Here is a 27,819-nt window from a genome sequence, read left to right as displayed (position 1 = left end):
GTGGGTTCCGATGGACTAGAGCATCCTGCTTACCTCATTCAAGCTGGAGATGAAACCTGAGGAAGAGCTGGAGAGGCCAAACCGCTTCTCGATGGTGGTGAGGCTGCTCTTGAAGTAGGCACTATACAGGAGCTGGCAGAGCTGCAGGAGGCCATGGCACAGCACGAACACCTGGGAGGAGACTGGGCAGTGAGGTTGCTGGACAGTAAGCCCTGCTGCCCACTTCTGCTCTCCACTCTGGGGCACAGAGGCCCAGCAGCCTGGCCCGTTCCCTCCCTTGTTCATTGGGAACACATTCTCCATCAGGTGGTCCCAGGGTGAAATGCCGTCATCCTCAGACCCGTTTCACTTCACCCCTGACCTTGGTCAAGGCATGGCAGTCATTCCCATCATTTCAGCCATTCTTGTCACACAGCAGGAAAGCCACAGGATGGGAGAAGCATCCTTAAAGATCTGACTCATCAGATTTTTCTCTGATAGCTCTGCCCTCCCGCCTGGGTCCCATGAAGGTTGAGGGTCCCCCTCCCAGCCCATTCATGTCACAAACAAGCGGGGAGCGGGGGAGGTGGTCACACTGCTCCACACCTCTTGACCGGGCCTCCATTCCCCTTCCCCATTGACACCCATCCCCCGAGACTCCCTTCTCATACCCCAGTGAGGCTGCAGGATGGGCTCTCGCCCAGGCCGTTTCAGTGCACACACCAGCCCAGCTTGTTACCACCTCTTCTTATACAAGGTGTTTGTGCCAATGCTGGCTCCTCCTCTGGATGAAGATAAAGGCCTGGGAAAGGCATCCCACCCTGTCCCATAGGCCTTGTCCTGTGGGTGTGAGTAAATGTGATAAGCAAATGTGCTTTCCGTGGTTGACCAGGACAGATACACAGTGGCAAGGGTGGAGAGGGATCGTGGCAGCTGGAGTTGGCTGCAGGCCTAGTGCTCCTGGGTTCTTGGCTGTTGGGCTGAGAGCAGGCTCAGAGCCCCAAACCCCTGGAAGTGCCCCTTCTGAGGACAGCACTTTTCCTTCAGGGAAGGGCGGGGTGCCACTATGTTTCCTAGTCTGCCAAAGCTCTTCCCTCACTGGAAGGGCTGGCATCTCAGGAAAGCAACAGGGATCCACCCTCATTTCTTTTTCCTTGTTAAGCCAAGCCAGCCATCCACAGGGGCCCTGCTCTAGGCTTTGGGGTCAGAACTGACATCTTCTCTCCAACCTGCCAATGTAAAGCCTCTGGAAGCCCAGGGTGCAGCCCAAGCTGCCTGCTCATACATCCAAATCAAGGTGGCCAACACACCACAAAACCAGACACTTGTCCAAGCACTGCCACTCCCCTCCTGAGCCTGCCTTCTTTTCAACCCATCTCAGAAGCTGCCTGTGAGGGCCCCTGTGTCAGCCTGAATTTCACTAAGTCAAGGGAAGATGTAACTGTACCTGGGCTCCCGGGATGGGGAGGCTGTAGCCTCCACCCCAGAACAGTGGACCTCGTGGAATTTACACTGTCCCTCAGTGATGCAAATCAAAATTAGAGGGGAGAAGGATGGGCTGCGAGGTCAGAAGCCAGGATCAGCTAGGAGACACTGTAAGCCAGGGAGAGAGGGCAGCAGCAGTGTTGGTGGCTCAGCTGGTAAAGAATCTGCCTGCAGTGCAGAAGAACTGGGTTCAGTTCCTGGGTTGGGAAGATCCCCTGGAGGAGGGCACGGCAATCCACTCCAGTATTCTTGCCTGGCGAACCCCCATGGACGGAGGAGCCTAGTGGGTTACAGTCCATGGGGTCGCAGAGTCAGTCCTGACTGAGGGACGAAGCACACACAATCTCTACGTGGTTCCCTAGCAGTCTGAGGAGAGAAAGGTGAGGTTGGTGGGGGAAAAAATCTGTCTCAGATCTTTTCCTGAAAGATATGTCTTTGCTCTTTCCAATAAATAACAAAAATCCCTGCAGAAAACGAGGTGGAAGACTCCACTTGGAGCTAGGGGGCGCCTTTCTCACCTCACAGCCCAGCAAAGCCTACTGCACTGCCAGCTTCCAGCCACTGCAGCCCTGGCAGGTTGGGGTCCCTTACAGGTGCCCCAGCAGAAGTGCTGGTGTGTATCTGAGACCCCAGGTTCCAGTGGACTCAGCAGATGGAGAGGACGGAGATCTGTGGCTGCAGGGGAGGAAAGGTGGGGAGAAGATGCTGAGTAGAGACAGAGTGGAGAGAAGACTCCAGGAGATTTCTGTCCAGAGCTGCTCAAGGTCACAGCCATCTGCATCACGGGTGGCAGGAGGAAGCCTGTCCACTCGCCACCCCTGCCTCCCCGGGGGGGCTCGGCTCTGCTTCTTCTCATGGGCTGGAATTCTCAACATTTTGTGAAAAAGGTACTCTGGAAAATCATCTAGTCTCTCTTACAAATGGGGAAACAGAAGTCCAGAGAGGGAGAGTCAGGGTGGGGGGTGATCCTAGCACCTCAGAGCTGGGAGACCAAGGGCTCACAAGGGAAGGAACCTGCGATGGCTACTCCATTGAGTGAGAGGCAGTCCCAGACCGGGCATGCCAGGCACCTGGAGAGCCTGGCACTAAGCCCACAGCACCTGCTACGTCCAGGATACAGGCAATTTAGTCTTGAATGCCTTACCAGATTATCTTCTTCTGATCACCCCCTGAAGGTTAATGCCCCCGCAACCTGCCCCGCTCAAACTGTCTGTAGTCACCTTCCCTGGACACGGTGCCCTTTCTGCACATGTGCATTGGAAACCCCATTTGTGGTGCCCACATCTCAGACTACCTTCCAGAATGTCCCGCAGGGTTTTTACACTCAGGTGCATCACACTTTGTGCTAGACATGTCCGTACGGACATTCTCAGACCCCTCCCCCAGACTAATCGCTTCCTAAATAGGGCCCAATGTCTTCCCCCACAAACCTCTCCGGTTTTTCCTTCATTCCCCATCATGTTCGCTCAGTGCCCTAAGCCAGAAACCAGAAATCCTCCTGGATGCATGGTCCTCCCCTCTGACATTTCGTACCACTGAGATTTCATCTGGGGCCTCGTGCATTTGACCTTCCCTCACCTCCAGATTATGTCTGGCTTCAGGCCCTCCCTCTCTTATCTCTGCCAGATTCCTTCAACAGCCTCTCACAGATCTCCTGTCTGCTGCCTTCCAGTCTTCCATCTCATCAGACCAGGAAGAGCTTTATCAAACACCAATGTGAGCCAGTTACACCCAGATTAATACCTCTCACTGGCTTCCCACTTTTCACAAGATAAAAACCAATGCCCTTTGGAGTGTCATCCAAGATTCTACAGGTCCTGGACTCTGCATGCCTCTTTTCCATAGTCGGATAGGTGGATCATGTTTTACAAAGATGGCTACACCAATGTCTCCTGTCCCACATACACCTCTTGCTGCTGCTGCTGCTGCTAAGTCACGTCAGTTGTGTCCGACTCTGTGTGACCCCATAGATGGCAGCCCACCAGGCTCCGCGTCCCTGGGATTCTCCAGGCAAGAACACTGGAGTGGGTTGCCATTTCCTTCTCCAATGTGTGAAAGTGAAAAGTGAAAGTGAAGTCGCTCAGTCATGTCCAACCCTTAGCGACTCCACGCACTGCAGCCTACCAGGCTCCTCCATCCATGGGATTTTCCAGGCAAGAGTACTGGAGTGGCTTACCATTACATACACCTCTTACAAAGTGACAATGACATTCATCCATCAATAGGTGGGATCTGTGTTCTCTTCCTTTCAATATGGGTCAATCTTACCTATTTGCTTCTAAAAAAGAGAAGGAAGCAGAAGTGATGCTCTGTGACCTCTGAGGCTAAGTCCTGAAAGTTAATAGTGAATTCCCCAGCTCTTTCATAGGAACTTAGACCCCAGACATCACATTATAAGGAAGCCCCTCTTCCCTACTCATGGGTGATCCACATGGTGATGTTCCAGCCAATAAATCCAGTTAAAGTTTCAGCCTATAGCCAGCTTAGGATTCCAGCCTTCAATGACAGGTGAGTTGTGCCCATCAAGTCTTCCACAGATGGCAGATTTATGAGCAAACTAAATGTTGCCATTGTTTTAAGCACTAAGCTTAGGGCTGCTTTGTTATGTAGCACTAGAGCTAGAACCTCTTGTCCTTCCGACTTCATCAAGGTCATACACCGCCCCACAGCGCATACTCCCCGTCTGCATCTTTGCTCAGTCCTCACAAAATTGTCTTTCCCATCTCTGTCTCGACAACCCTTCAATGGTTCCCTTGCCCAGCACAGGGCTCAGTTATGTGTCCAGTTCCAGGTAGCTTCCAAAAGTCCTGGCACCTGATGCTGACTTCTGCGCAGAGGCTTCCGGATGGCTTGGCATGTGACTGGCATTCCGGGTGGCATCCAGCAGAGGGCCGAGGGCTGTCAGAGCAGCCTGGGAGAGACACTGAGGGCTTGGCCAATGTCCAAGGCAGTGGGGAGGCAAGGAGTGGCAGCTTAGAGGCTCCTGCAGAGGCTGAGCTGACAAGGCTCTTGTCCTTGATTTGAGGTGGAAGAAAAGGGGCAGAGTTTCCAGCCTGAGGGCCAGGAAGGGGTCAAGGCTGTGAGTGAGATGGGGGCCCAGGAGGAAGAGTGCAAATGGAGAGAGAGGACAGGAGTTCAGGTTTGTAACACCCACGTTATTGCATATAAAGTTCAAAAATACCAGCCTCCCTCTAACCAAATCAGTAATGAATTAACAGGAGTGACTAATCTCTACTCGAGCAGCTGATTGGTGGCTCAGATGGTAAAGAATCTGCCTGCAATGCAGAAGAACTTGGTTCAGTCCCTGGGTTGGGAAGATCCCCTGGAGGAGGGCACGGCAATCCACTCCAGTATTCTTGCCTGGCGAACCCCCATGGACAGAGGAGCCTGGAGGGCTACAATCCATGGGGTTGCAGAGTCGGACATAACTGAGGGACGAAGCACACACAATCTCTATTTGGTTCCCTAGCAGTCTGAGGAGAGAAAGGTGAGGATGGTGGGGAAAAAAATCTGTCTCAGATCTTTTCCTGAAAGATATGTCTTTGCTCTTTCCCATAAATACAAAAATCCCTGCAGAAAACGAGGTGGAAGACTCCACCTGGAGCTAGGGGGCGCCTTTCTCACCTCACAGCCCAGCAAAGCCTACTGAACTGCCAGCCTCCAGCCACTGCAGCCCTGGCAAGTTGGGGTCCCTTACAGGTGCCCCAGCAGAAGTGCTGGTGTGTATCTGAGACCCCAGGTTCCAGTGGACTCAGCAGATGGAGAGGAAGGAGATCTGTGGCTGCAGGGGAGGAAAGGTGGGGAGAAGATGCTGAGTAAAGAGACAGAAGTGGAGAGAAGACTCCAGGAGATTTCTGTCCAGAGCTGCTCAAGGTCACAGCCATCTGGTTCCACTACTGAGCTTACATGGACAGGACTCAGGCTATTGGAACTTATCAAGTACCTGCTTGATGGCCAGTGTGACATGGAGCAGCAAACACTTGACACCATGCAGGACAGAGAGAAATCCATCCCTTGTGAGACTGTGGGGCTTATAAGCATAAGGAGATGGACTGGTGGGAGAAAGGTTCACTCATTGGGTTGCAACCCATCCTCCACCGCCATTTAGATAACATGGTGTTGTGGGATTTGATCGTTGGGGTGTGGGATTCAAACAACCTGAAGCTCACATCCTGACCCTGTGATGAATGGTGTGACCTCTGACTATGTATTTGACCCTCTGACAGCAGTTTCCCCACTAGCAAACAGGAGCTTTGACAATACCTGTTCCCGCTGCCTTGGGAGGCTTGAATAAAAGGGTCTGTGTTTAAAGCCCTAGAGACCTGCTTGACCCACAGCGCGTGCTCCACATTCTGGAGAGATAGTTAATAAGCCCAGGTTCCCACCTCTCCCTCCTTCTGCCCAAATAATTGAACCTCTCTGTTGCTTTCCCATCTCCTGTGGCATGAAAACTCTAGGACAGAATTTCCCACAATGTGTTAGGCAGATCACCACTTGTTTGAGATGCTCCAACTTGAAAGGATTCCCAGGAGAAAAAAGTTTGGAAAACTTTGCATGCCACCATCCTTCCTTGTGAATACTTACGGTTCGTATTAGAGTATAAAAGTCTCTAAGAAAACCTTCAGTAAAGACTGGCTTTTAGCTTTGTTTTACCCAACTTTCTCCATGGCTTCTTTAGCCATGTGACCCCCTGTATATATATGAAACATCTACAGACTCTAGCATTCTGCAGAAAATAGTTTATGGAAGGATTCCATGTCCCTTTTAAAAGTAACTTATGGTAGAATCTTGGTCTTGAGATTTCTTCAGAAAAGGAAAAGAAAATAAAGATATATTACATGGCTGTATTATCTTTGTAAAAATAGCGCACCAGCATTTTCTGTCTCCTCACTCCACTTTTTTCCTTTTCATAGCAGTTATTGCTTCCTAGGAGGGTGAAAAAGCTGGTTTAAAACTCAACATTCAAAAACTAAGATCATGCCATCCAGCCCCATCACTTCGTGGCAAATAGATGGGGAAACAATGGAAACAGTGACAGGCTTTATTTTCTTGGGCTCCAAAATCACTGTGAATGGTGACTGCAGCCATGAAATTGAAAGACACTTGCTCCTCGGAAGAAAAGCCATGATAAACCTTGACATCATATTAAAAAGCAGAGACATTACTTTGCTGACAAAAATCCATCTAGTCTTAGGTTATGGTTTTCCCAGTAGTCATGTATAGATATAAGAGTTGGACCATAAAGAAGGCTGAGTGCCGAAAAGTTGATGCTTTTGAACTGTGCTGTTGGAGAAGACTCTTGAGAGTCCCTTGGACTGCAAGGAGATCCAACCAGTCCATCCTAAAGGAAATCAACCCTGAATGTTCACTGGAAAGACTGATGCTGAAGCTGAAGTTCCAATACTTCTAGCCACCTGATGCGAAGAACTGGCTCATTAGAAAAGACCCCGATGCTGGGAAATATTGAAAACAGGAGTAAAAGGGAACAACAGAGGATGAGATGGTTGGATGGCATCACTGACTCAATGGACATGAGTTTGAGCAAGCTCCGGGAGTTGATGATGGACAGGTAAGCCTGGTGTTCTGCAGTCCATGAGGTCGCAAAGTGTCGGACATGTCTGAGCAACTGAAGCGAACTGAATTGCTTCCTAAAATTACATCACACATTTATCACTTATGGTCATCACCCCCACCAAAATCCAGAATTCACAGAGGAAAAATGTGTGTTTTTAAGATGCCATGTCCTCTTGTATGGAACAATGCCTAGTCCTTAATTGGGGCTCATTCATTGTCAAGTGAATGAATAGGTCTTTAAATAGTCTAACTGATGAACTCTCTTCCAGAATATATGTCCATCAGAGGAGCCATTTGGGAAGCTGCAGGTTTGTTCCAGTGGTCTGTCCTCAATCATTATAAATTTCCCCTTCAGCATTGCTTTTAATAAGTCTACAAGCAACTCATCAATCATTTAAAATCTGTGCACTTTATTATATGTAAAGCGAAATGAAGTGTTAGTTGCTCAGTCGTGTCTGACTCTTTGTGACCTCATGGATTGTAGCCCACCAGGTTCCTCTGTCCATGGAATTCTCCAGGCAGTAATACTGGAGTGGGTTGCCATTCCCTTCTCCAGGGGATCTTCTCAATCTGGGATCAAACCCAGGTCTCCTGTATTGCAGGCAGATTCTTTACCATCTGAGCCACCAAGGAAGCCCTATAATATGTAAACTATTCCTCAATAAAGTTGATTTAAGGAAAATTCATCTTCAAAATGATTTTCAACCAGCAAGGTATTCAAAATAATCTTCTGAGGCTTTGAAGGGAATTCCATAAACAGTTTTTTTTTAAAAAACTATGAGCATTGGCAGTGTCATTGGAATAAATCTGTTAAAGAGTTCACTTTGAAACCATGAAAATCCAAGTAGATATTTAAGCGTGTGTGTTAATGTAAACATCTAGCTTTCCATGTGTGTGTGTGTGTTAAAACTATATAAGTCTTCAGGCAGATCTTGCAGAAGGAAGTGCGAAGGGACAGTTAATGCAAGGGAACAACATTCTTGCAGGGTGTGGTGGACGGGAAGCTCTAAAACGTCTAACGGTTCACGTTCACCGCTCTATTCTTTTTCCAATCTTAACAAACATGGAGAGGAAATTCAGACAGGAAGGAAGCAGAGAGATTGGAGTGGTCATGAAGATCTTTCTTCTAATAGAGATGACTCTTTTCACCACCTTTGCCAAAAAGCTAAGAACGGCTGAAAGACGCTGAGACACCAAGTGAAGGTTCAGAGTGGGACCCCAGGGCCCAGCCAAACTTCAGAGCTCTATGTAAGTAAATAATCAGACTGTAAGGGTAAACCGTTAGGACATAGTGAAACCCTTATAGCTTGGGATGAACAAGAAAGGGTCAAAGTCCAGCCCAGCCATAGTTTCTTCTGCTATGCAGCTTCATGACCTTCTTTTCTGAACTAAACAGAGAACTATGATCTGAAGCACTAGTTAGAATTATAGGGACACTAGGAGTATTTCTGAAATGTGGTCCTCACAGGATTACTACCCATCTAATCACTGACTCTGCTGTCAACCAACTCTGATTTTGTCCACATGCATCCCGATGAAGGCAAAACTCTAGAAAATTCAGCCGATGCCTTAGGTTCACCAGGATGTGATGTCTCTGAGAAAGTTTAACACACTGATGGGAACCAGGAGTGGGAAGAAAGCCATTCAGGAGCAGGAGATGGGGCTGGACTGGGACATAGGCTGTGACCTCCCAGTTTAGATCAATGTTCCCATCCTTAAACAATAGATGTCAGTAGTCTAAATGGAGCGATTTAGAAGGAAGGAAAGAAGGAAGAAAGGAAGGAGGAAGAGTGAGAAGAGTAAAGAAGAGTTCAGGGAAACCTTAATATTGCCCTGCCCTGCAGTGCAAGCAGAGCTCAGAGGATGGCTGCTTGCAGTTCTCCTAAGTGACAGAGGAGTCTTAGAGGTGCCACTTGGTTTAGTACCTCCAGCCTGTGTGAGTCAAGATCTGGCCCCAGAATCCTTGTTGCTCCTCCTCTCCAGGCTGGAGCAGACTGGGTCAGGGAAGCAGGAACAGCAGGAGGCTCGCACGTCTCGTGGGCAGCACCAGAGCCGCCCAGCCACGGTGACAACCCAGCTGGGTTTGAGCCACACTGCCATTCAGAAGCCCCTTTTCATGGTCAGCTGGGATCCCTCCTACTTAATCACAAATCCACTTACATTTATTTTCACTTTTTTCTTTTATTTTGAATTCAATGTATCACATGCACATGTTTTTTAAAAAATTGTCATATGGAAGGACTAAGAATGACAAGGCCCGCCCTATGCTCAACCGTAGCCTACCTCAAGTACTACAGTCTGGGGACACACTGTTTTTAGTGTTTCTGTCGATTACATCCACGTATCTCAAAATAATATTCTTGTTTTGCAATTTCTTGATTTATCACTTTCGACTGTGAGCCACGATAGAAGAGGATTTAGCTCACTTATTCAGGTCCCCTCTCTCTCCCTCTTCTCCCCAACTTTTAATGGTTCTATCAGTATTTGTATTCTTATTGGATCACTTCACTTTGTGGCAAGCAAGCCTGGAGCCAGCAGTGGGGCTTACCCTCTGGGTGCCCACCCATACCAGCTGACGGTCCCTCGAGGCATGGAGAGAAGCCCAAGGTAAAGGGCTACACTGTATTAACCCCTCAGGCCCAGCTCCTCTTGTCTGAATCTCTGCCTTCTTCCACCCCTGCCCACTCTGAATCTGCAGCTCTCCATGACTGCCCCCAGTTCCAAGTCCAGGGGCTCCCCTACTGTCAGCCCCACGCGTGCACTTCAGAGTCCACTCTCCCCGACTTTGCTTCATCTATCGACACTTTCCAACCACCCTCCATCCTACTGAAACTATTGGGATGTTTCATCCACTCATAATTCCTGTACTTTCCTTTTTTCTGTTATTAGTTCTCATAATTTTTTAATGCATTGCTCTTATCCTAACGAGGGTATTAGAGATGAAGGGAGGCAAACACATGCTGAGCCTGCCATCTTGAATTATGAACCAAATCCACCTCCTGATGTTAAGTCCAGTAAACAAATTAATAATTCTGTCCCCACTTTTTCAAAGGGAAAAAAAAGGAGTATGTACTTGTCAGGGGCCTAAGTAGTCAAGCCAAGAAGTGTGCCCAGGCTCTTCCCCACAACCTTCTCTCCCCCTCCCCCACTAGGACACGCATGTATCCTGACACCTCATCCATTTCACTAGGATTTTCCAAAGTGGTCAGTCCATCTCCAACAGAAGTCACATGACTAGGATTTTCCAAAGTGGTCAGTCCATCTCCAACAGAAGTCACATGACTAGGATTTCCCAAAGTGGTCAGTCTATCTCCAACAGAAGTCACATGGCTAGGATTTCCCAAAGTGGTCAGTCCATCTCCAACAGAAGTCACATGACTAGGATTTCCCAAAGTGGTCAGTCCATCTCCAACAGAAGTCACATGGCTGGAGAGTGGTGCTGGCTTAGGATGTCTCTCCATCTCCACTTAAATATTTCTATTTTTTTAGTGTCTTTACTCTCATAGCCCATTCTCAGTCCTGGGTGGAAGTTCACCCAATGGATAAGATCTGGGAGGTGAGACTCCAGGCTCAAGAGGTCCTAATGTAATAGGGACAAAGAAGGAAACTCAGAAAAGGTGACTTCCGGCTGTTTTCCAATGACCTCAAAGAGGCAGCATCTGAAAGGAAAGGAGGTCTGTGGGTTGGCTCTCCTGAGGCTCCTCTGAGCCGGAGGGGAGAGGGGAATCTTGCCCACGTCCTGCCAAGAGAGGGAGCAAAGCAAAGATGTGTCTTGGAGTGAAGGCCTCTTTCAGCCCCATCGGCCTGCTTACCCTCCTGTACCTTCAGCAGGGTGTGATTTTGGATCCAAACCATGGTTCAGTGGCCCCAAAGGGGAACGTGTCTTTTAAGAAGTGATTCAGGAAATCAGGTACGTTCCCATGTGGGAAGAATGCCTGAACCAGATAAAGCTCAGAGATTCAAAATAGCCAGCCAAGGGTCCAGGTGGGTGGTAGTCACAGAAGGTACTTGTAGTAGTGTCTTTCATATTATCATAAACTAGACAAAGCCTTTGATAAGACACGGTCCTGGGTGCCCTGGGAAGTATGAAAATCAGAACAATCTAAAAAGAACAACACAGATTCCCCTCACAGCTTCCTTGTTCTCTAAGAGGGTAGTGGCCAGTCTGGAGAGCTGGGACTCTGATTCTGCCCATCGGGGAGGCCCCTGGGCGTCTCTGCCCAGCACCCTCTCGCTAGCTTTTGCTCTCCACACCGTGACTTACTGTCTGGCAGGTTCTCCCCATGTGACCGAAAAGGGCCATCGGAGGTCTGTGGGAGCTGCTCCACGGAGGACTGGACCCTCAGTGGAGGCCGGGAGTCCACCAGAAGCCAGAGCAAGCCCAGAGGACCACAGTATTTAAGTGGTCTCTCTCACGGGTCACACTGCTTGGTGGGGGTGTGGGGTGGGCCAAGGACCTCTCCAATCCAGGTCACCAAGGAATTGGGTTAGACCGGATCTTCCAGCCATTTTTTAGTTTAGTCCCCTCGCTTAGAAAAAAAAAAAAAAAACTCACCTAAAGGCCTCTAGGTAAGAGAAAATTGAGCAGGACACTTCAAGCCCCAACCCACATAATTCTGTAGTTTTTGTTCTTATTGTGACTAGGAGAGGCCTTTGATAAGACTGAGTCCTGAGGGCCCTTGGATGTGTAAAAATCAGCGCTATCTGTAAAGAAACATGTGGATTTCCATGGCAGCGGAAGGGACACTGCAATGATACCAGTAAGCTTCAAACACTTTTGGCCGCAGTTGTTTTCCTTTGGCTTTTCCCTGGTGGTAACTGTCTGAAGCTCAGCCCCAGCCATGAGGAAGTCAGATGTCTAGACTCTCCTGGTGGCGTTTGTGAAGGAGGATGAAAGAGCAAAGGGCGAGAGACGGCCCAAGGTGACCAGGACATGTGGCGTGGGCTTTAGAAATCGTAGATTTAAAAAAAAATTCTGGAAAAGACGAAACATGAGCACACAGAGTAAAAAAATATATCAGATTAGCTAGAAGCGTGGTGCTAAAGGGCGCCCAGAAGAACAAAACTCTGAAGCAAAATCATCATTGACATTTATGTAAGTATGTGTACAAATTCCTCTTTAGAAATTTCCAAAGTCACTTTTATTTTTAAAGTCAGAAAAGCTTTCCTTCATGGAAAACAAGTACCATTTGTCTTTTCTGGAAGTTGGCACAAAAGTAATTTGTTAGGTGAAATAAAGCACCATTCGGGAAACTGAATCCATTTGTGGCAGGAAAACACCACTCATACTGTATTAATACAGAAACTTCACCTATTTTAGATTCTTCCTATTCTTTATAAAACAAGATGGGATGTTAATATTTTCCCTCACCTCCCTGAAGGGTTTGTAGATTAAGCCCTTCCCTTCCTGCTCTCAAGGAAGGGGAAGTGAGTTTTTCAGAGAGAAAGTGGGGTGTGGAGGCATGTATCGGAAGAGCCCAGGATCCTGGGAAGCTGGCCAGGAAGGAGGGACCCCTCTGCCCAAGAAGGCTGGTTCATGGCCACAGGGAAGCACTGAGGGGCAGTTTTCCTCACATCACTTTGTGTAATGATGAGTTTCTGTCTGCTTGTTTGTTGGTCTGTATCTTCTGCCTCTGGCTGAGTAACTGGCACATCAGTTCAGTTCAGTTCAGTTCAGTCGCTCAGTCGTGTCCGACTCTCCGCGACCCCATGAATCACAGCACGCCAGGCCTCCCTGTCCATCACCAACTCCCGGAGTACACTCAAACTCATGTCCACAGAGTCGGTGATGCCATCCAGCCATCTCATTCTCCGTCGTCCCCTTCTCCTCCCGCCCCCAACCTTTCCCAGCATCAGAGTCTTTTCCAGTGAGTCAACTCGTCGCATGAGGTGGCCAAAGTATTGCAGTTTCAGCTTTAGCATCAGTCCCTCCAATGAACATCCAGGATTGATCTCCTTTAGAATGGACTGGTTGGATCTCCTTGCAGTATAAGGGACTCTCAAGAGTCTTCTCCAACACCACAGTTCAAAAGCATCGATTCTTCGGCGATCAGCCTTCTTCACAGTCCAACTCTCACATCCATACATGACCACGGGAAAAACCATTGCCTTGACTAGACGGACCTTGGTCGGCAAAGTAATGTCTCTGCTTTTTAATATACTATCAAGGTTGGTCATAACTTTCCTTCCAAGGAGCAAGCGTCTTTTAATTTCATGGCTGCAATCAGCATCTGCAGTGATTTTGGAGCCCAAAAAAACAAAGTCTGACACTGTTTCCACTGTTTTTCCATCTATTTCCCATGAAGTGACGGGACCAGATGCCATGATCTTTGTTTTCTGAATGTTGAGCTTCAAGCCAACCTTTTCACTCTCCTCTTTCACTTTCATCAAGAGGCTTTTGAGTTCCTCTTCACTTTCTGCCATAAGGGTAGTGTCATCTGCATATCTGAGGTTATTGATATTTCTCCCGGCAATCTTGATTCCAGCTTGTGCTTCTTCCAGCCCAGCGTTCCTCATGATGTACTCTGCATATAAGTTAAATAAGCAAGGTGACAATATACAACCTTGACGTACACCTTTTCCTATTTGGAACCAGTCGGTTGTTCCATGACCGGTTCTAACTGTTGCTTCCTGACCTGCATACAGGTTTCTCAAGAGGCAGGTCAGGTGGTCTGGGATTCCCATCTCTTTCAGAATGTTCCACAGTTTATTGTGATCCACACAGTCAAAGGCTTTGGCATAGTCAATGAAGCAGAAATAGATGTTTTTCTGAAACTCTCTTGCTTTCTCCATGATCCAGCGGATGTTGGCAATTTGATCTCTGGTGCCTCTGCCTTTTCTAAAACCTGCTTGAACATCTGGGAGTTCACGGTTTACATACTGCTGAAGCCTGGCTTGGAGAATTTTGAGCATGACTTTACTAGCGTGTGAGATGAGTGCAATTGTGCAGTAGTTTGAGCATTCTTTGGCATTGCCTTTCTTTGGGATTGGAATGAAGACTGACCTCTTCCAGTCCTGTGGCCACTGCTGAGTTTTCCAAATCTGCTGGCATATTGAGTGAGCACTTTCACAGCATCATCTTTCAAGACTTGAAATAGCTCAACTGGAATTCCATCACCTCCACTAGCTTTGTTCGTAGTGATGCTTTCTAAGGCCCACTTGACTTCACATTCCAAGATGTCTGGCTCTAGGTCAGTGATCACATTATCGTGACTATCTTGGTCGTGAAGATCTTTTTTGTACAGTTCTTCTGTGTATTCCTGCCACCTCTTCTTAATATCTTCTGCTTCTGTTAGGTCCACACCATTTCTGTCCTTTATCGAGCCCATCTTTGCATGAAAAGTTCCCTTGGAATCTCTAATTTTCTTGAAGAGGTCTCTTGTTTTTCCTATCCTGTTGTTTTCCTCTATTTCTTTGCATTGATCACTGAGGAAGGCTTTCTTATCTCTCCTTGCTATTCTTTGGAACTCTGCATTCAGATGCTTATATCTTTCCTTTTCTCCTTTGCTTTTCGCCTCTCTTCTTTTTACAGCTATTTGTAAGGCCTCCTCAGACAGCCATTTCGCTCTTTTGCATTTCTTTTCCATGGGGATGGTCTTGGTCCCTGTCTCCTGTACAATGTCACGAACCTCCGTCCAGAGTTCATCAGGCACTCGATCAATCAGATCTAGTCCCTTAAATCTATTTCTCACTTCCACTGCATAATCATAAGGGATTTGATTGAGGTCATATCTGAATGGTCTAGTGGTTTTCCCTACTTTCTTCAATTTAATAGATGTTTAATAAACACCTACTACGTACAGTGAATCCTCATACCCCTGAGAGGCAAATACGGTTCTGTTGGTTTATGGACGAGGGAACTGAGGTTCAGTTAAGCTTACAAAATTCTCTTATCATACAGCTGGTAAATGGTAGCACCCAAGGTACGCCAAGTGACACCATCATTCTGCTCCACCCAGCACCCTGATCGCATGAGAGTTTGGGCGAAGAAGGCACCACTGAAGTTGTCTTCACCAAGATAGCTGGTTACCTAACTGCCAAACCCAGTGGTCTCTCCAGTGACAGGTTTACCTAAGTCCTGCAGCATCTGACACTCTTGTTTCCCTCACTATCTCTGACGCCATTGCTTCCCGGGCTCGTGCAGTCTCTGTAAGTGCTCCTCCTTAGCAATTCCTGTGGGAGCTCTTTCTGTTCCATCCTCAGCCCCCTTGTCTGTCTCTCTGCACACACACACCCCATGGGCATCCTGCTCGTTCACCACAGAGGTCACCCCCATGGCACGCCAAAGGCTCCATCCAGTCCATCCTAGACTGCAGACCTCCCACCTCAACTCCCTACTTCCCACACAGTTCGACTTTACTCCCAACAACCAGTCTGCAATTCATACCTCAAACGACCATGTTACCCTACACGCCTCCTTTGGATTCCAGTTCTCTCCCTGTGATTTCACCTCCAAACCAAGGCTCGAAGCCGTGCTGTGTCTCCGCCTCCACTGCCGCCTTCCATCCCGAGGCTGGCAGGCCCACCTGGCCACTACTGGTCAGGTGGGTCTATCCTTTCCTGACGCCCACTCCTTCCTCCTTCCAATCTGTTCTCTAGCCAGCAGCCAGAGTGATCTTTGAAGAATGGATAACATTCAACACAAAAAGGCACAAGTCATATGGGTACAGTTTTACAAAATGCCAGAGGGACAGCACGCAGACCGAGAAAACAGAACATTTCTAGCTTCCCAGACAGCCTCGGGTGCCCTCTCCGTCATCCTCCCCCCCAGGGTAGTGATCTCCTGTCCTCTAGCAGCTCACATAGTTTGCCTGTTTTGTACTTTACAGAAATACAATCGCATGGTGTGTCAGCATGATCTTCTGAAGATGGAGATCAGAGCCTCTCATGACCCATGAAAAATCCCTCCAGTGGAATTCCACCGGCTCAGATCAAGATCAAGCAGAGCACCCCAGCCTGCAGGGCCTCCCTGTTCCAGCTTACATCTACCTCTGGCCTCGCTGAGCTTCCTGCCACCACGGCCTCTCCTTGGGTACTACCCTAGCTACAGTCTGGGGTAACAGGCAGTAAAATTTGTAGCTGGGTGGAACACTCATCACCTGTGCGATGACATGTTACCTTAGAGCTTCTGGGGGTGGGGCCCATTCTGTCTACCAGGGTCTGGGGTTAGGGGGCTCTTCATTCCTACCCCCACCCTTGTTTAGCTTCTACTCACGTATCTATACGATGGTAAAGAATGTCCCTCCTGTTTCACATTCTCCATTGTTCCTTCATGGCCCTGAGCCCAGACTGCAATTACAACTACCTTGAGTGTGTGGGGCCCTATGGCAATCCTGGCATCCAGCACAGAGCCGTCGCCAGCCAGCGGGCGGAGGAGGGGAATGACCACAAAGCACGGCTGGCTACTACTTCATGAGGAAGAGGTGATCTGCTCGGCAAATATCTGACAATAAACACATTAACAGGAAAGAATGAACTGCAGGGAATGTAACCACTGGTTACATCAGCACCTGTAAGCCACGAGTAGGAAGATGTAAAATTACTAAAGCAGATTGTGAATTCCTTGAAGATATAGGGGTTTTTTCTTTTTTTCCTTCTGTTGTGCAAATCCCTGTTAATTCTTTCACTGTCAGCAGGGTGACACCCAGGGCCAGCTGCACATCAGAGCTCCCAAACATCTCCATTTGGAAAAATGAAATCCTGGACTCATGTTCCCCTCTTGGCCCTGCCAGGTTTTTTAACAGAAAGACTAGAGTCACACTGAGCAGTGAAGGGGGGCAGGTCTGGGTGTCCCCCCGAGGCTGCCCCATGCAGAGTTTGAGGTTCTATAGGAAACGGTAGGTGCCCAGCAGGACAAGGAAGGAACCCTCGCCCAGGGAAGCCCTGCCTGGAAGCCTGTGCTCACCCTCTCAGAGGCCGCCGAGTTCCTGATAAACCACAGCACGCCCAGCCCAATCAAAGTCACTGGAAATCTGAGAACCAAGCTTGAAGAACCTGTAATAGAGTCAAAGACAGCAGACACACCTGAGACAAGGGTGGGCCGGCTGCCCACCAGGACAGGCCAGGGCATGGGCGCGGATGGACGCCAAGACTCTGGGTCTGTTTATTGTCACTGTCCAACTCACTGGCTGGCCTGATATCAGAGCGCCTCCTGAGGCTGTAGTGTTCCAGAGCCGTGCACAAGCAGCAGAAAGCCGTGCTCCCTGCGACAGGCCGCTCCTGGCAGCAACACTCTCCTGCACAGAAGCATCTTCACGCCCCATCCTGCTCACTCCAGCATTCCCCTGCCCATTCCCAACCACAGTGATCCTCACACATGCCCGCTTCCTTCCAAGACCCCATCAGTCTAAAAGTGACAGCAGCTCCCTGAAGGCTCCAGCCCGCCCCTGCCAGCAGGACAAGATGTTCAGGGCAGAGGCCCCAACACAGCACAATTGCCACACTTCGTGGCGTGACTTCCTTCTGCTTTCCTGGCCGCTAGTGGAATCATGGCAGGAGGAAAAGGCTTTGTCAGATGCAGCGGGAGGATGACGTGTCCTTTGTAAGTGCTGAGCACGAATCCAGATCCCACCCTTGACCTCCTGGGGATCCCCAGAGGGAAGTGGAAGCCGGTGGTCTCCATTCCCTACCGATTGATGACAGTCAAAATATCAAGGATATGAACCCAAAGGAACCACGCTACCTTCAGATAATTCTGGCAGGGAACCCAGAATATCTGTAGCCATCGTGCCCCATGGGCCTCCACTTCCCCTCCCTACAAACCCCTCTCCCCTCCAGTCCCCCAGGTGGTCCCCCAGCATCTTTGTTATCATCCTTATAAGATGACTGATCTTACCTCTCTACCCTCTGCCTCTGCTAGGGACACTTTCTATGACCTGTGCTGTCCCCAGCCTCTTTGCTGGATATTATGGGCTAAATTGTGTCTCCATGTCAAAGGCCTAACCCTTGGTGCTTGTGAACGTGACATTATTGAAAATAGGGTTTTTGCAAATATAATCAAGTTATGGTGAGGTCATCCTGGAGTAGGGTGAGCCTTAATCCAGTGGCAGGCGCCCTTACAAGAGCAAATTTGGATCCAGAGACACAGGACACTGGAGGCAGAAGACATTGGAGTGATGTGGCTACAAGCCAAGGATTTCTGGCAATCACTCGAAGCACGCCTACAACTCCCTTGGTCCTCTTCATTCTGTTCAATGACAGAATCCTGTCCCTCTGGCCCAGATGTCCTCAGTTGACCCTACTAGAAACCATCTTCACCTCTCCCAGGCCCACTACATTTCCTCCTCCAGCTTCAGAGAGTCTGAATTCACCCACTCTTCAGAGAGTCTGAATTCACCCACTCTTCAGGTGACTGAGAAAGCAGGTTGCTTTCTTAGCTGTTCATGTCCCTCCCAATTCACCCAGCTGTTTTCTTAATTCTTCTATTGCTCATGGTTGTCCTTTGTGGACAAACACCATGACAGCCAAGGCCTCCTATGCCTCTCCCGTCTCTTGCTTCTCCTGCTCCCACCCTTGCTTTGATTGCCTCTGGCCTCCACTCCCCTGACCTGGGTGCCTCCTTCTTATCCCCAGGCTCTCCCACATTCTCTCCATTCCTGGAGGGACCTGACTCACGCTCCATGAGAATTCTCCCTAAATGTGTGGACCTCTCCTCCGTGGAGCCAAGTAGTTACAGGAAGCCCGTGTGGAATGGAGGGGCCTTCGTTGTCTCCACAAAGTGAAACTGCCCCCCCTCCTGCCTTTCGAAGCTGTCCTGTAGGGTGTCCTGCCGTCTTGCTGCTACTGCTGCTAAGTCACTTCAGTCGTGTCCGACTCTGTGCAGCCCCATAGACAGCAGCCCACCAGGACCCCCCATCCCTGGGATTCTCCAGACAAGAACACTGGAGTGGGTTGCCATTTCCTTCTCCAATGCAAGAAAGTGAAAACTGAAAGTGAAGTCGCTCAGTCGTGTCCAACCCTCAGCGACCCCATGGACTGCAGCCTACCAGGCTCCTCCGTCCATGGGATTTTCCAGGCAAGAGTACTAGAGTGGGTTGCCATTGCCTTCTCTGGCCCTGCCATCTTAGCTGAGGGCAAATTCTCACAAGTAGCAGGGTGAGTCTTCGGGCATTTCTCCACAGGCCAGAAACATCTACCCACCAATCTGTCTGGACCTTATGAAAGATAAAACTCTGGACTGATTGGCTTTTCTAGACTTGCTCTAAACCAGAGCCTGCAGCCTGCATACCTTTAAGAGGTCTCCTGGCTCAGCAGCCCCGACACACTGAACTTGTACCTGCTCTTTGAATGCGGTCCTCTTCATCCAGGTTCAGAGTCCTGATGTATGCTTCACTATGCCTAGAACATTCTCCCACTACTTCCCTTGCCTCCTTGCTGGCCTGATTCCCCTTGTCAAGCTCTGTTTGAACATCGCTTCCCTTCTTTAGGCTACTCCCCTGCTGACACATCCCCTTAGGAACCTGTGGACCTCTCTCTCTGACACCATCACAACTGTGATCCCAGGGCCATCATGGTTATATCGTGGATCAGCTCCCAAAGACCTTACTTAGTTCCAAAAACACACAAGTCAAGATGTAACCTTCACAGGATGCTGTGTCTCCTTATGAAGACTGAAATGGTGCCTCCCTCTGGCAAAGGTGCAGACACAGTCTACAGTTCCCTTGGTCTATTTGCTTTAACAAATTCTAGTGGGGGCTAGAGCGGGCAGGGGATACAGGGGTACATTATTGCTAATTTCTCCCAGAAGGAACACTTGAAGTAATGTGATAAGCAAATGTTTATTGAATATCATTATGGGTTAAGCAGGGCTCAACCCCTCTGGAGCAGTTTGTAAATAAGAAGAGGTATGTGTACACACATACACCACCACACACTCAACACCTTACATGTTTCCTGAGAAATCTGTAGGCGTGTCAAGAAGCAAAAGTTAGTATCAGACATGGAACAACCGACAGGTTTAAAATTGGGAAAGGAATATGACAAGGCTGTGTACTGTCACCCTGCTTATTTAACTTATATGCAGAGTACATTATGCAAAATGCTGGGCTGGGTGAATCACAAGCTGGAATCAAGATCGCCAGGAGAACTATCAACAAACTGAGATGCTTAGATGAGACCACTCTAATGGCAGAAAATGAAGAGGAACTAAAGAGCCTCTTGATGAGGGTGAAAGAGGAGAGTGAAAAAGCTGGCTTGAAACTCAATATTAAAAAAAAAAGCCAAGATCATGGCATCTGGTCCCATCACTTCATGGCAAATAGAAGGGAGAAAAGTAGAAGCAGTGACAGATTTTATTTTCTTGGGCTCCAAAATCATTTTGGATGGTGACGGCAGCCATGAAATTAAAAGATGCTGCCTCCTTGGAAGTAAAGCTGCTGACAAAAGTCCATATAGTCAAAGCTATGTTTTTTCCGATAGTCATATACAAATGTGAGAGTTGGACCATAAAGAAGGCTGAGCGCTGAGGAACTGATGCTTTCGAACTGCGGTGCTACAGAAGACTCTTGAGAATCCCTTGGACAGCAAGAAGATCAAACCAGTCAATCCTAAAGGAAATCAACCCTGAATATTCATTGAAAGTACTGATGCTGAAGCTCCAATACTTTGGCCACCTGATGCGAAGAGCCAACTCACTGGAAAAACCCTTACGCTGGGAAAGACTGAAGGCAGGAGAAGGGGGCAGCAGAGGATGAGATGGTTGGATGGCAACACCGACTCAATGGATATGAGTTTGAGCAAACTCTAGGAGATGGGGAAGGACAGGGAAGCCTGGTGCGCTGCAGCTCATGGAGTCACAAAAAGTCAGACATCACCAAGCGACTGAAAACAGCAACCTGTAACAGAGGAGAGGCAGGGAGGCCAGTGAAGGATTTGGGGACAAGACTGAAGAAGCCTCCAGTCAGCATGTGTCAGCAGACCAGGGGGCGTCAGCAAGGGAGAAGGTCATGACCCGATGGGGGTGGTGAGCATCTGAAGTCCAAAGAAAGGGAAGCAGGGAGCTCCAAAGACAGTGGGGAGCAGGGTAAGCGGTGGGGGGCAGAAGCGGGCTGTGGGGCAGGGAAAGACCCAAGTGAACATTAATGGAGCCATCCCTGCTTTCAGGCTAGCTGGCAGGTGCCCCTACAGAAAAAGAGCCTCACTTCTGACAGCTATTTAACCCCACACCCAGGAAGAAAGAAGATCCCTTCAGGATCATATAGAATTCAGGGACTAATCACTAAATAAAAATGGTGACTCAGTAGCCACTATTTGGGGTCTTGAAATCAATCCCCTTAGGACTTTATGTTGACAATCTTTGAGCAAGAAGGCAGCTGGCTGTGGGAAGATGTCTTGTCTGATTATCTCTGTTACCTTTTGTTCCATGAGGGCAGAGCCTCATGCCTTGTTAGACTTGACACAGATGCACGACACCATCTATAGATGGAAGTTTTGCCTGCAGTGGAGCCCCAGGGATATCTCCTAACAGAACTTCACTAGCTAAATTTGCAGAAGAATCTGGAGGAAAAATGGGCCTTTGATGAGGCTCTCTGGGACATGGGAATTCTGACTTGAAAGATAAAGGATCTGATGCCTGACAGAGGCGACCTGATTTCTAACAACATTCATGATTTGGTCCAAGTCCAGTCTTGTGTCTAGTCTTTAAATGGGTAAGAGTCTGCTCATCTGGCCCCCTGCTCCAGGGGTGGGCAGCCTTGTCACTGAAGGCTACATCCGAATGCAGGTGGTCAGCACATCTGCTTGGTCTTCTTTGGTCACCCCTGACCAGCACAGTGGCCTAGGATATCTCTGCCCCAAAAGGAGCCTCTATTCCAGTTCCCCTCTCTCCACCACTTCAATTTACCTCTGGCCCTTTCTGGACTGAGGGCCACCCCTTCCACGGCCTCACCTCTTGGACTCCCATGTGCCTCCCCTTGCCCTCCGTTTTGCTGCCTTCCTCCCCACGCCACTCCTCAGATCATCAGGGAGCAGGGGAAAGGGAGAAACATTTGCAGGGTCTGCAGAGGGCAATGTAGAAGACACTGGGTGGGATCCAGCCTTCGGCTGATAGGAGAGGACCATCAGCACTGCAGAAAATGCTCAAAACCTTTCTTGGAAAAGTTTCCTCGGGTGCTAGGTTGGACTGAGAGAGGAAAGGAAACTCTTACGGGAAAGGTCAAGGCAGGAGGCCAAGCAAGGCGTGCTAGCCTCCTTCCCATCAGAAAGTACATTAGATAAAAGCAATGGAACATCCTTCCCTGGTACCCTCACCGCACCCTCGGCTGCTTCCTCCCACCTCCGCCGCCCAGGGCCCCAGGGAGTGCCCAGGGGAGTGGGCCTTAGGCACCGCCACTGCTGCCCTGTTGTCTGGAGGGGTCGTCCAGGGTGTCAAGGTCTTTTCTATGACGTGAAATGTCCAGTCCAAACACAGGAAATGAGGGCAAGAGAGAGAGCAAGGGGGAAAGCAAGCCAATTTCTCAAATTCCCTGTTTACCTACAGTAAGTTTTAAGCTATAAATACCACTACTTAGAACACCCCTGATCTTGACCTCCGAGAAAATTTGCCATTTCCAAACCACCTGTGGGAAAAAAGAGGTTAAAATGGAACTCAGCCTCGCACAGCGCGCCCGTATGCCCAAGCTCCCCTGGAGATTCTCCCAATTCCAACATGTGGCCACCATGCTCATCAAGCCCAAGGAGGCTCTGTCCACCCCACCATCCCCTTCCCAGCCTCCTTTCTCCATGGTGTGCCCTGGGAGGCCCCCACTGGCCTGTCTGGAATGCTCCCCAATATTCTCCCCATCAATTACGACTCCACATTAGATACTCACATTCCCTGGGAACCATTTCAGTTTAATACGGTTACTTCCCATCAGTCACTTTAACGAATACTGTGGGGACAAGACTATCACAGCCGCCTCAGTGACCTCTGCTCACAAATCAGTGCTCTGATGTGTGCTTTGCCTCAGAGCAGAGGTTCTTGAACTTCAGGGCACAGTAGGATGGCCTAGAGGGTTTGTTAAAGCGGGGTGCCCCACCACCAGTTTTGGATTCAGTAGATCTGCAATAGGGCACAATAACTCGCATTTCTAACCAGTTCCCATGTGATGCCAATGCTGCTGGTACAGGGGCCACACTTCAGGAACCATTGCATCAGATTCAAGTAGGTCCCCCTGAACTCTAACTCAAATTCTTCTTTCCAGCACCTCCTTCCTGGAGACAAGGCCTAACCTCTGTGTAAACCCATTACAAAGGAATGAGGGTAAAACTGAGAGGCACACCCTTGTTCCTCTGCCCTCCCCTTGGCCATCTGCCCATCTGGGTATGGGGTCTGTTTGCATGCTAAGGCTCTGTCAGCACCGTCATGGCAGCCAGGAGCACCCCACAACTAACCCTGACTGCACTTCCATTGGCTTCTCAGCTCCTTGGAACATCCCCGCTGCCTTGCCTGGAGCTCTTGACAGCAAGTGCAAGGGAATGTGGTTTCGTCATCCACACCTGGTCTGTTTGGCTGTGCTCTCTCCCAGCAGGTTTCAAGACTTCTGGATGAAATCATCAATATGCGTCTGTAGATGGGGAAAGATTAGCTAAGTGAATACTTGACACCTACAAGCCGCAGCCTTGGGGGCAGCAGACGTGAGCTCACGCCCCTTTCCAGTATCATGACCAACTCATGTCTGCAGCCCAGGGGGCTATGACCTCAGCAGCAGGTCAGAGACAAGCACTAGTGTGGGCAGGGTAGGAAGGGTGGTCGGGATGTTGGTGATATACCGGGGGTCTGCTCTGTGGAGGGGAGGGAGGCACAGACTGATGACGGGATTTTCACTGTGGGAAGGAGAAGATGCCATGCCCCATTTCAGGCCCCCTTGCAGAAGCTCGCCCCTACGTACCCATTCCTCCCATCAGTGATGCCAGCAAAGCCCCTCTGCAAATCTCTCCTTTTACAGGCCTAGTGCCCAGGGGTGCTCCCCTCCCCTCCCCGCTGCCACATTCTTTTCCATACTTGTCCTGAATGTCACTGCCCTTTGACCCCGTGACAGCACTTTTGATGTGTCCATTTGGCTACACTACAGTCTCCAGTTATTCAATCAAATATTAATCTTGGTGTTGGCTGTGAAGCAAGTTTGCAGCTGTAATTAAAATACATAATGAGTTGACTTTCAGGAAGATTATCTTAGATAACCTGGGTGGGCCTGGTTTAAATAATCAGAAGACATTAAAAGCACAGTGGAAAGAGAGAGATTGATTCCCCTCAACAGGAGCTTTGGCCCAATGCCTGTGATCATCCTTTCCTGACTTGCCCTGTGAATTCTGGGTTTGCCTTTTCAGCCCCCACAATTGTATAGGCCAATTCCTTGAAATAAATCTCTTAACACATACATATGTGTGTTTGTATCTGCTGTTGGCTCTGGTGTGATTAAACCCCGCAGTAGACAAAATAATGGCCTCCCAACACCTAGCTACTGACACTGTGCTTCATTGCTCAGTCATGTCTGACTCTTTGCAACCCCGTGGACTGTAACCCACCAGGCTCCTCTGTCCATGGGATTCTCGAGGCAAGAATACTGGAGTGGGTAGCCATTCCTTTCTCCAGGGGGGAAATTGTAACTGTAGATCAGAGAAATTATGATGCTGAGAAAAGAGCCCAGAAGTGAGCTACTTCCCTTTTCTTGAGTCTGGGTAGGAGACAGAAGTAAGGGACCCAAGTCAAATCAGCCTGTTAGTTGCTCAGTTGTGTCTGACTCTTTGCAACCTCATGGACTAGGGCCCTCCAGGTTCTTCTGTCCATGGAATTCTCCAGGCAAGAATACTGGTGTGGGTAGCCATTCCCTTTTCCAGGGGATCTTCCCAACTAAGGGATCGAGCTAGGGTCTCCTGCATTGCAGGCAGACTCTTTACCACTGAGCCGCAGGGAAGCTATACATGATATGTATAGGGATACTTTCTTTTTGTAAATTCCTATTAGAAGTTACTATGCTTTTTTTATTTAACTATCAGTTCAGTTCAGCTCAGTTGCTCAGTCATGTCCGACTCTTTGCGACCCCATGAATCACAGCACGCCAGGCCTCCCTGTCCATCACCAACTCCCGGAGTTCACTCAAACTCATGTCCATCGAGCTGGTGATGCCATCCAGCCATCTCATTCTCTGTTGTTCCCTTCTCCTCCCACCCCCAATCCTTCCCAGCATCAGAGTCTTTTCCAGTGAGTCAACTCTTTGCATGAGGTGGCCAAAGTATTGGAGTTTCAGCTTTAGCATCAGTCCTTCCAATGAACACCCAGGACTGGTCTCCTTTAGGATGGACTGGTTGGATCTCCTTGCAGTCCAAGGGACTCTCAAGAGTCTTCTCCAGCACCACAGTTCAAAAGCATCAATTCTTTGGTGATCAACTTTCTTCACAGTCCAACTATCACATCCATACATGACCATGGGAAAAACCATAGCCTTGACTAGACGGACCTTTGCTGGCAAAGTAATGTCTCTGCTTTTTAATATGCTGTCTAGGTTGGTAATAGTCTCTTAAACTGCCTTTTATAGTTTTCACTTCTTTTTTTCTTTTAACTCATGAAACTATACTTTATTCAGATCTCATTGGGTTTTCGCATGTCCTTTTTCTGTCCCAGAATCCCAGCCAGGACACCACACCACATTTGGCTGTCTGGTCTTCTTAGGCTCCTCTTGACTGTGACAAGACATTCAGGCGTTCCTAGTTTGGAGGCGTATTGATCAGACGTTTTGTCAAATGCTCTTCAGATTGGGTTTGTTGATGATTTTCTCAAGGTTCCACTGGGGTTATATTTTTCAGGGAGGAAGACCACAGAGGTAAACCTCTCTTCTCACCCTATTAGTTAAAGGGAACATATTTTCAAGATAACTTGTCACTGGTGATGCTAAACTTGGTCACTTGGCCAAGGCTGTGCTTGCCAGGTTTCTCCGCTGGAAGTGTCACAGTTTCCACTTCTTTATTCCTTTATGTTGCATTCAGGTGACTCTTCAACCCTACCTTCCACTTACTATCATTTAGTGCAGATGTCATTAAGTTAAGGACTTCAAATTGGGAACTTATCTAATCTACTAATTAACCAGTCATTGCATCTAACCTACTACCTAACCATTCACTTTTTACTGTCTATAGCTATAGAATTTCTCTATTTCTCAAATCCGCTTGTTCCTTTTCACAGTGTTTGTTCTTCCCTGGTGTTTTCTATTTCTTCTTATACTTCTTATACATGTCAGTATATATTTATAGTTATTTATTGGCTCCACTGGGTCTTCATTGTTGCACGTGGGCTTTCTCTAGTTGCAAGGAGTGGGGCTACTTCTCGGTGCAGTGTATGGGCTTCTCTTTGTGTGGCTTCTCTTGTGGAGTATGGGCTCTAGGGTACATGGGCTTCAGTGGTCACTGCACACTGCTCAGTAATTGTGGCTCCCAGGCTCTTAGAGCTCAGGCTCAGTTGTTTGTTGCAGGGGCTTAGTTGCCCCTCAGCATGTGGAATCTTCTCAGACCAGGGATCAAACCAGTGTTCCCTGCATTGCATGGTGGATTCTTAACCACAGGAAAACCGGGGAAGCCCTCAATATAATTTTATAGTCTCTTTCAAAGTGTACCATTATCTCAAAATCTTGACGTGCTAGTCTTCCTCAATGATATATGATATATGTGCTGTCTGTTACTATAAGCTCCTCTTCCATGAGCACAGTCTTCTCTTGGGATACTTTTGGTCTGGACTGCAGAAGTATCCCTCCAGAGTGGTTTTCCTCTGTGTCTACCAATAGCAAAGAGTTAGCACCAGTCCAGAACCAATTTCTTATGCTAATTTATTTGATTAGAGATCCCCATACTGTGTGGATAGTATACATTCTGCTTCCAAGTTCACGTGGCTCAAACATGAGGTTTCGATTTCTCAGAATTATTTCACCTAGAGGTCCAGTTAAAGATATGCCTCTTACCTCTAACCAGGTGGTGGGCAGAGTTTTTCTGGTTCCTTTCTCACCAAGGACCCAATTTCATGCATGAGTCTGTGTGCCAACACCCCATGTCATATTTGGTGCCTGTGAGATTACTAATACCCAACCTCCATCAGGAGTTTCTTGAGAGTTTCTTTACACAGTTTCCCCTCAATCCCTGCTACAGAGTCAGCAGATACACTGTTCATCACTTCCTGCCCCTGAAGATTTCACTTCCTTTCTTACAAATTCAGCTCTGTATTCAAATATTTGATGGTATTCTATTTTATCCAGAAACTCTAAGTATTTGTAATAGGAGGGTCCCATGTTATGTAAACCTGTCATATTGATGAAAACCACAATTCACTATAGTTCTCTCATCTTACTGCAACTAACAAAAGCCTTTGGAAGACAGGCACCTTCTGAGTCACATTCGTGTTCCCCATGCAGAGGTTAAATAGCAGAAGCATGAAGGTGGCATGTTAGAGTTCAGAGTACATGACCCCAGACGGATTGAGCAGAATCCAGCTCTGCTTCTACCTCCTCCTCCCTCACAAAACCCAATTCTTTCCCCTCTTATTTGACACATAACTTTGCATCTATTTGTGCATCTGCCCACTGTTTATGTCTCTCAGAGGGCTTGGTCCACTCTATTTTGTTCATCATTGTACCTCCAATGGTTGAGACTAGGTGATCAATAACTACATCTTGCATGAAGCAGAGACGTCACTTTGCTGAAAAAGGTCCGTAAAGTCAAAGCTATGGTTTTTCCAGCAGTCATGTATGGATGTGAGAGTTGGATCATAAAGAAGACTGAGTGCCAAGGAACTGATGCTTTCAAACTGTGGTGCTGGAGAAG

At 48.4% G+C, this 27,819-nt stretch overlaps 1 protein-coding gene across 1 annotated transcript in view; it reads right to left on the bottom strand.

Moving 5' to 3' along the window:
• Positions 1–27,819, bottom strand: part of SLCO2A1 (solute carrier organic anion transporter family member 2A1) — an 87,826-nt gene that overhangs the window by 44,084 nt on the left and 15,923 nt on the right. The window contains exon 2 of the mRNA XM_055413430.2: positions 34–171. Within this exon, the coding sequence (XP_055269405.2) occupies positions 34–171 (138 nt within the window). The remainder of the gene's footprint in view (positions 1–33; positions 172–27,819) is intronic.

Source organism: Moschus berezovskii, chromosome 1 (assembly GCF_049115385.1).
Source record: "Moschus berezovskii isolate FMDL1 chromosome 1, NW_MosBer_1.0, whole genome shotgun sequence".
Lineage (NCBI taxonomy): Eukaryota > Metazoa > Chordata > Mammalia > Artiodactyla > Moschidae > Moschus > Moschus berezovskii.
Note: the sequence above shows the minus strand (reverse complement) of the source record. Positions and strands in the feature narration are given on the sequence as shown.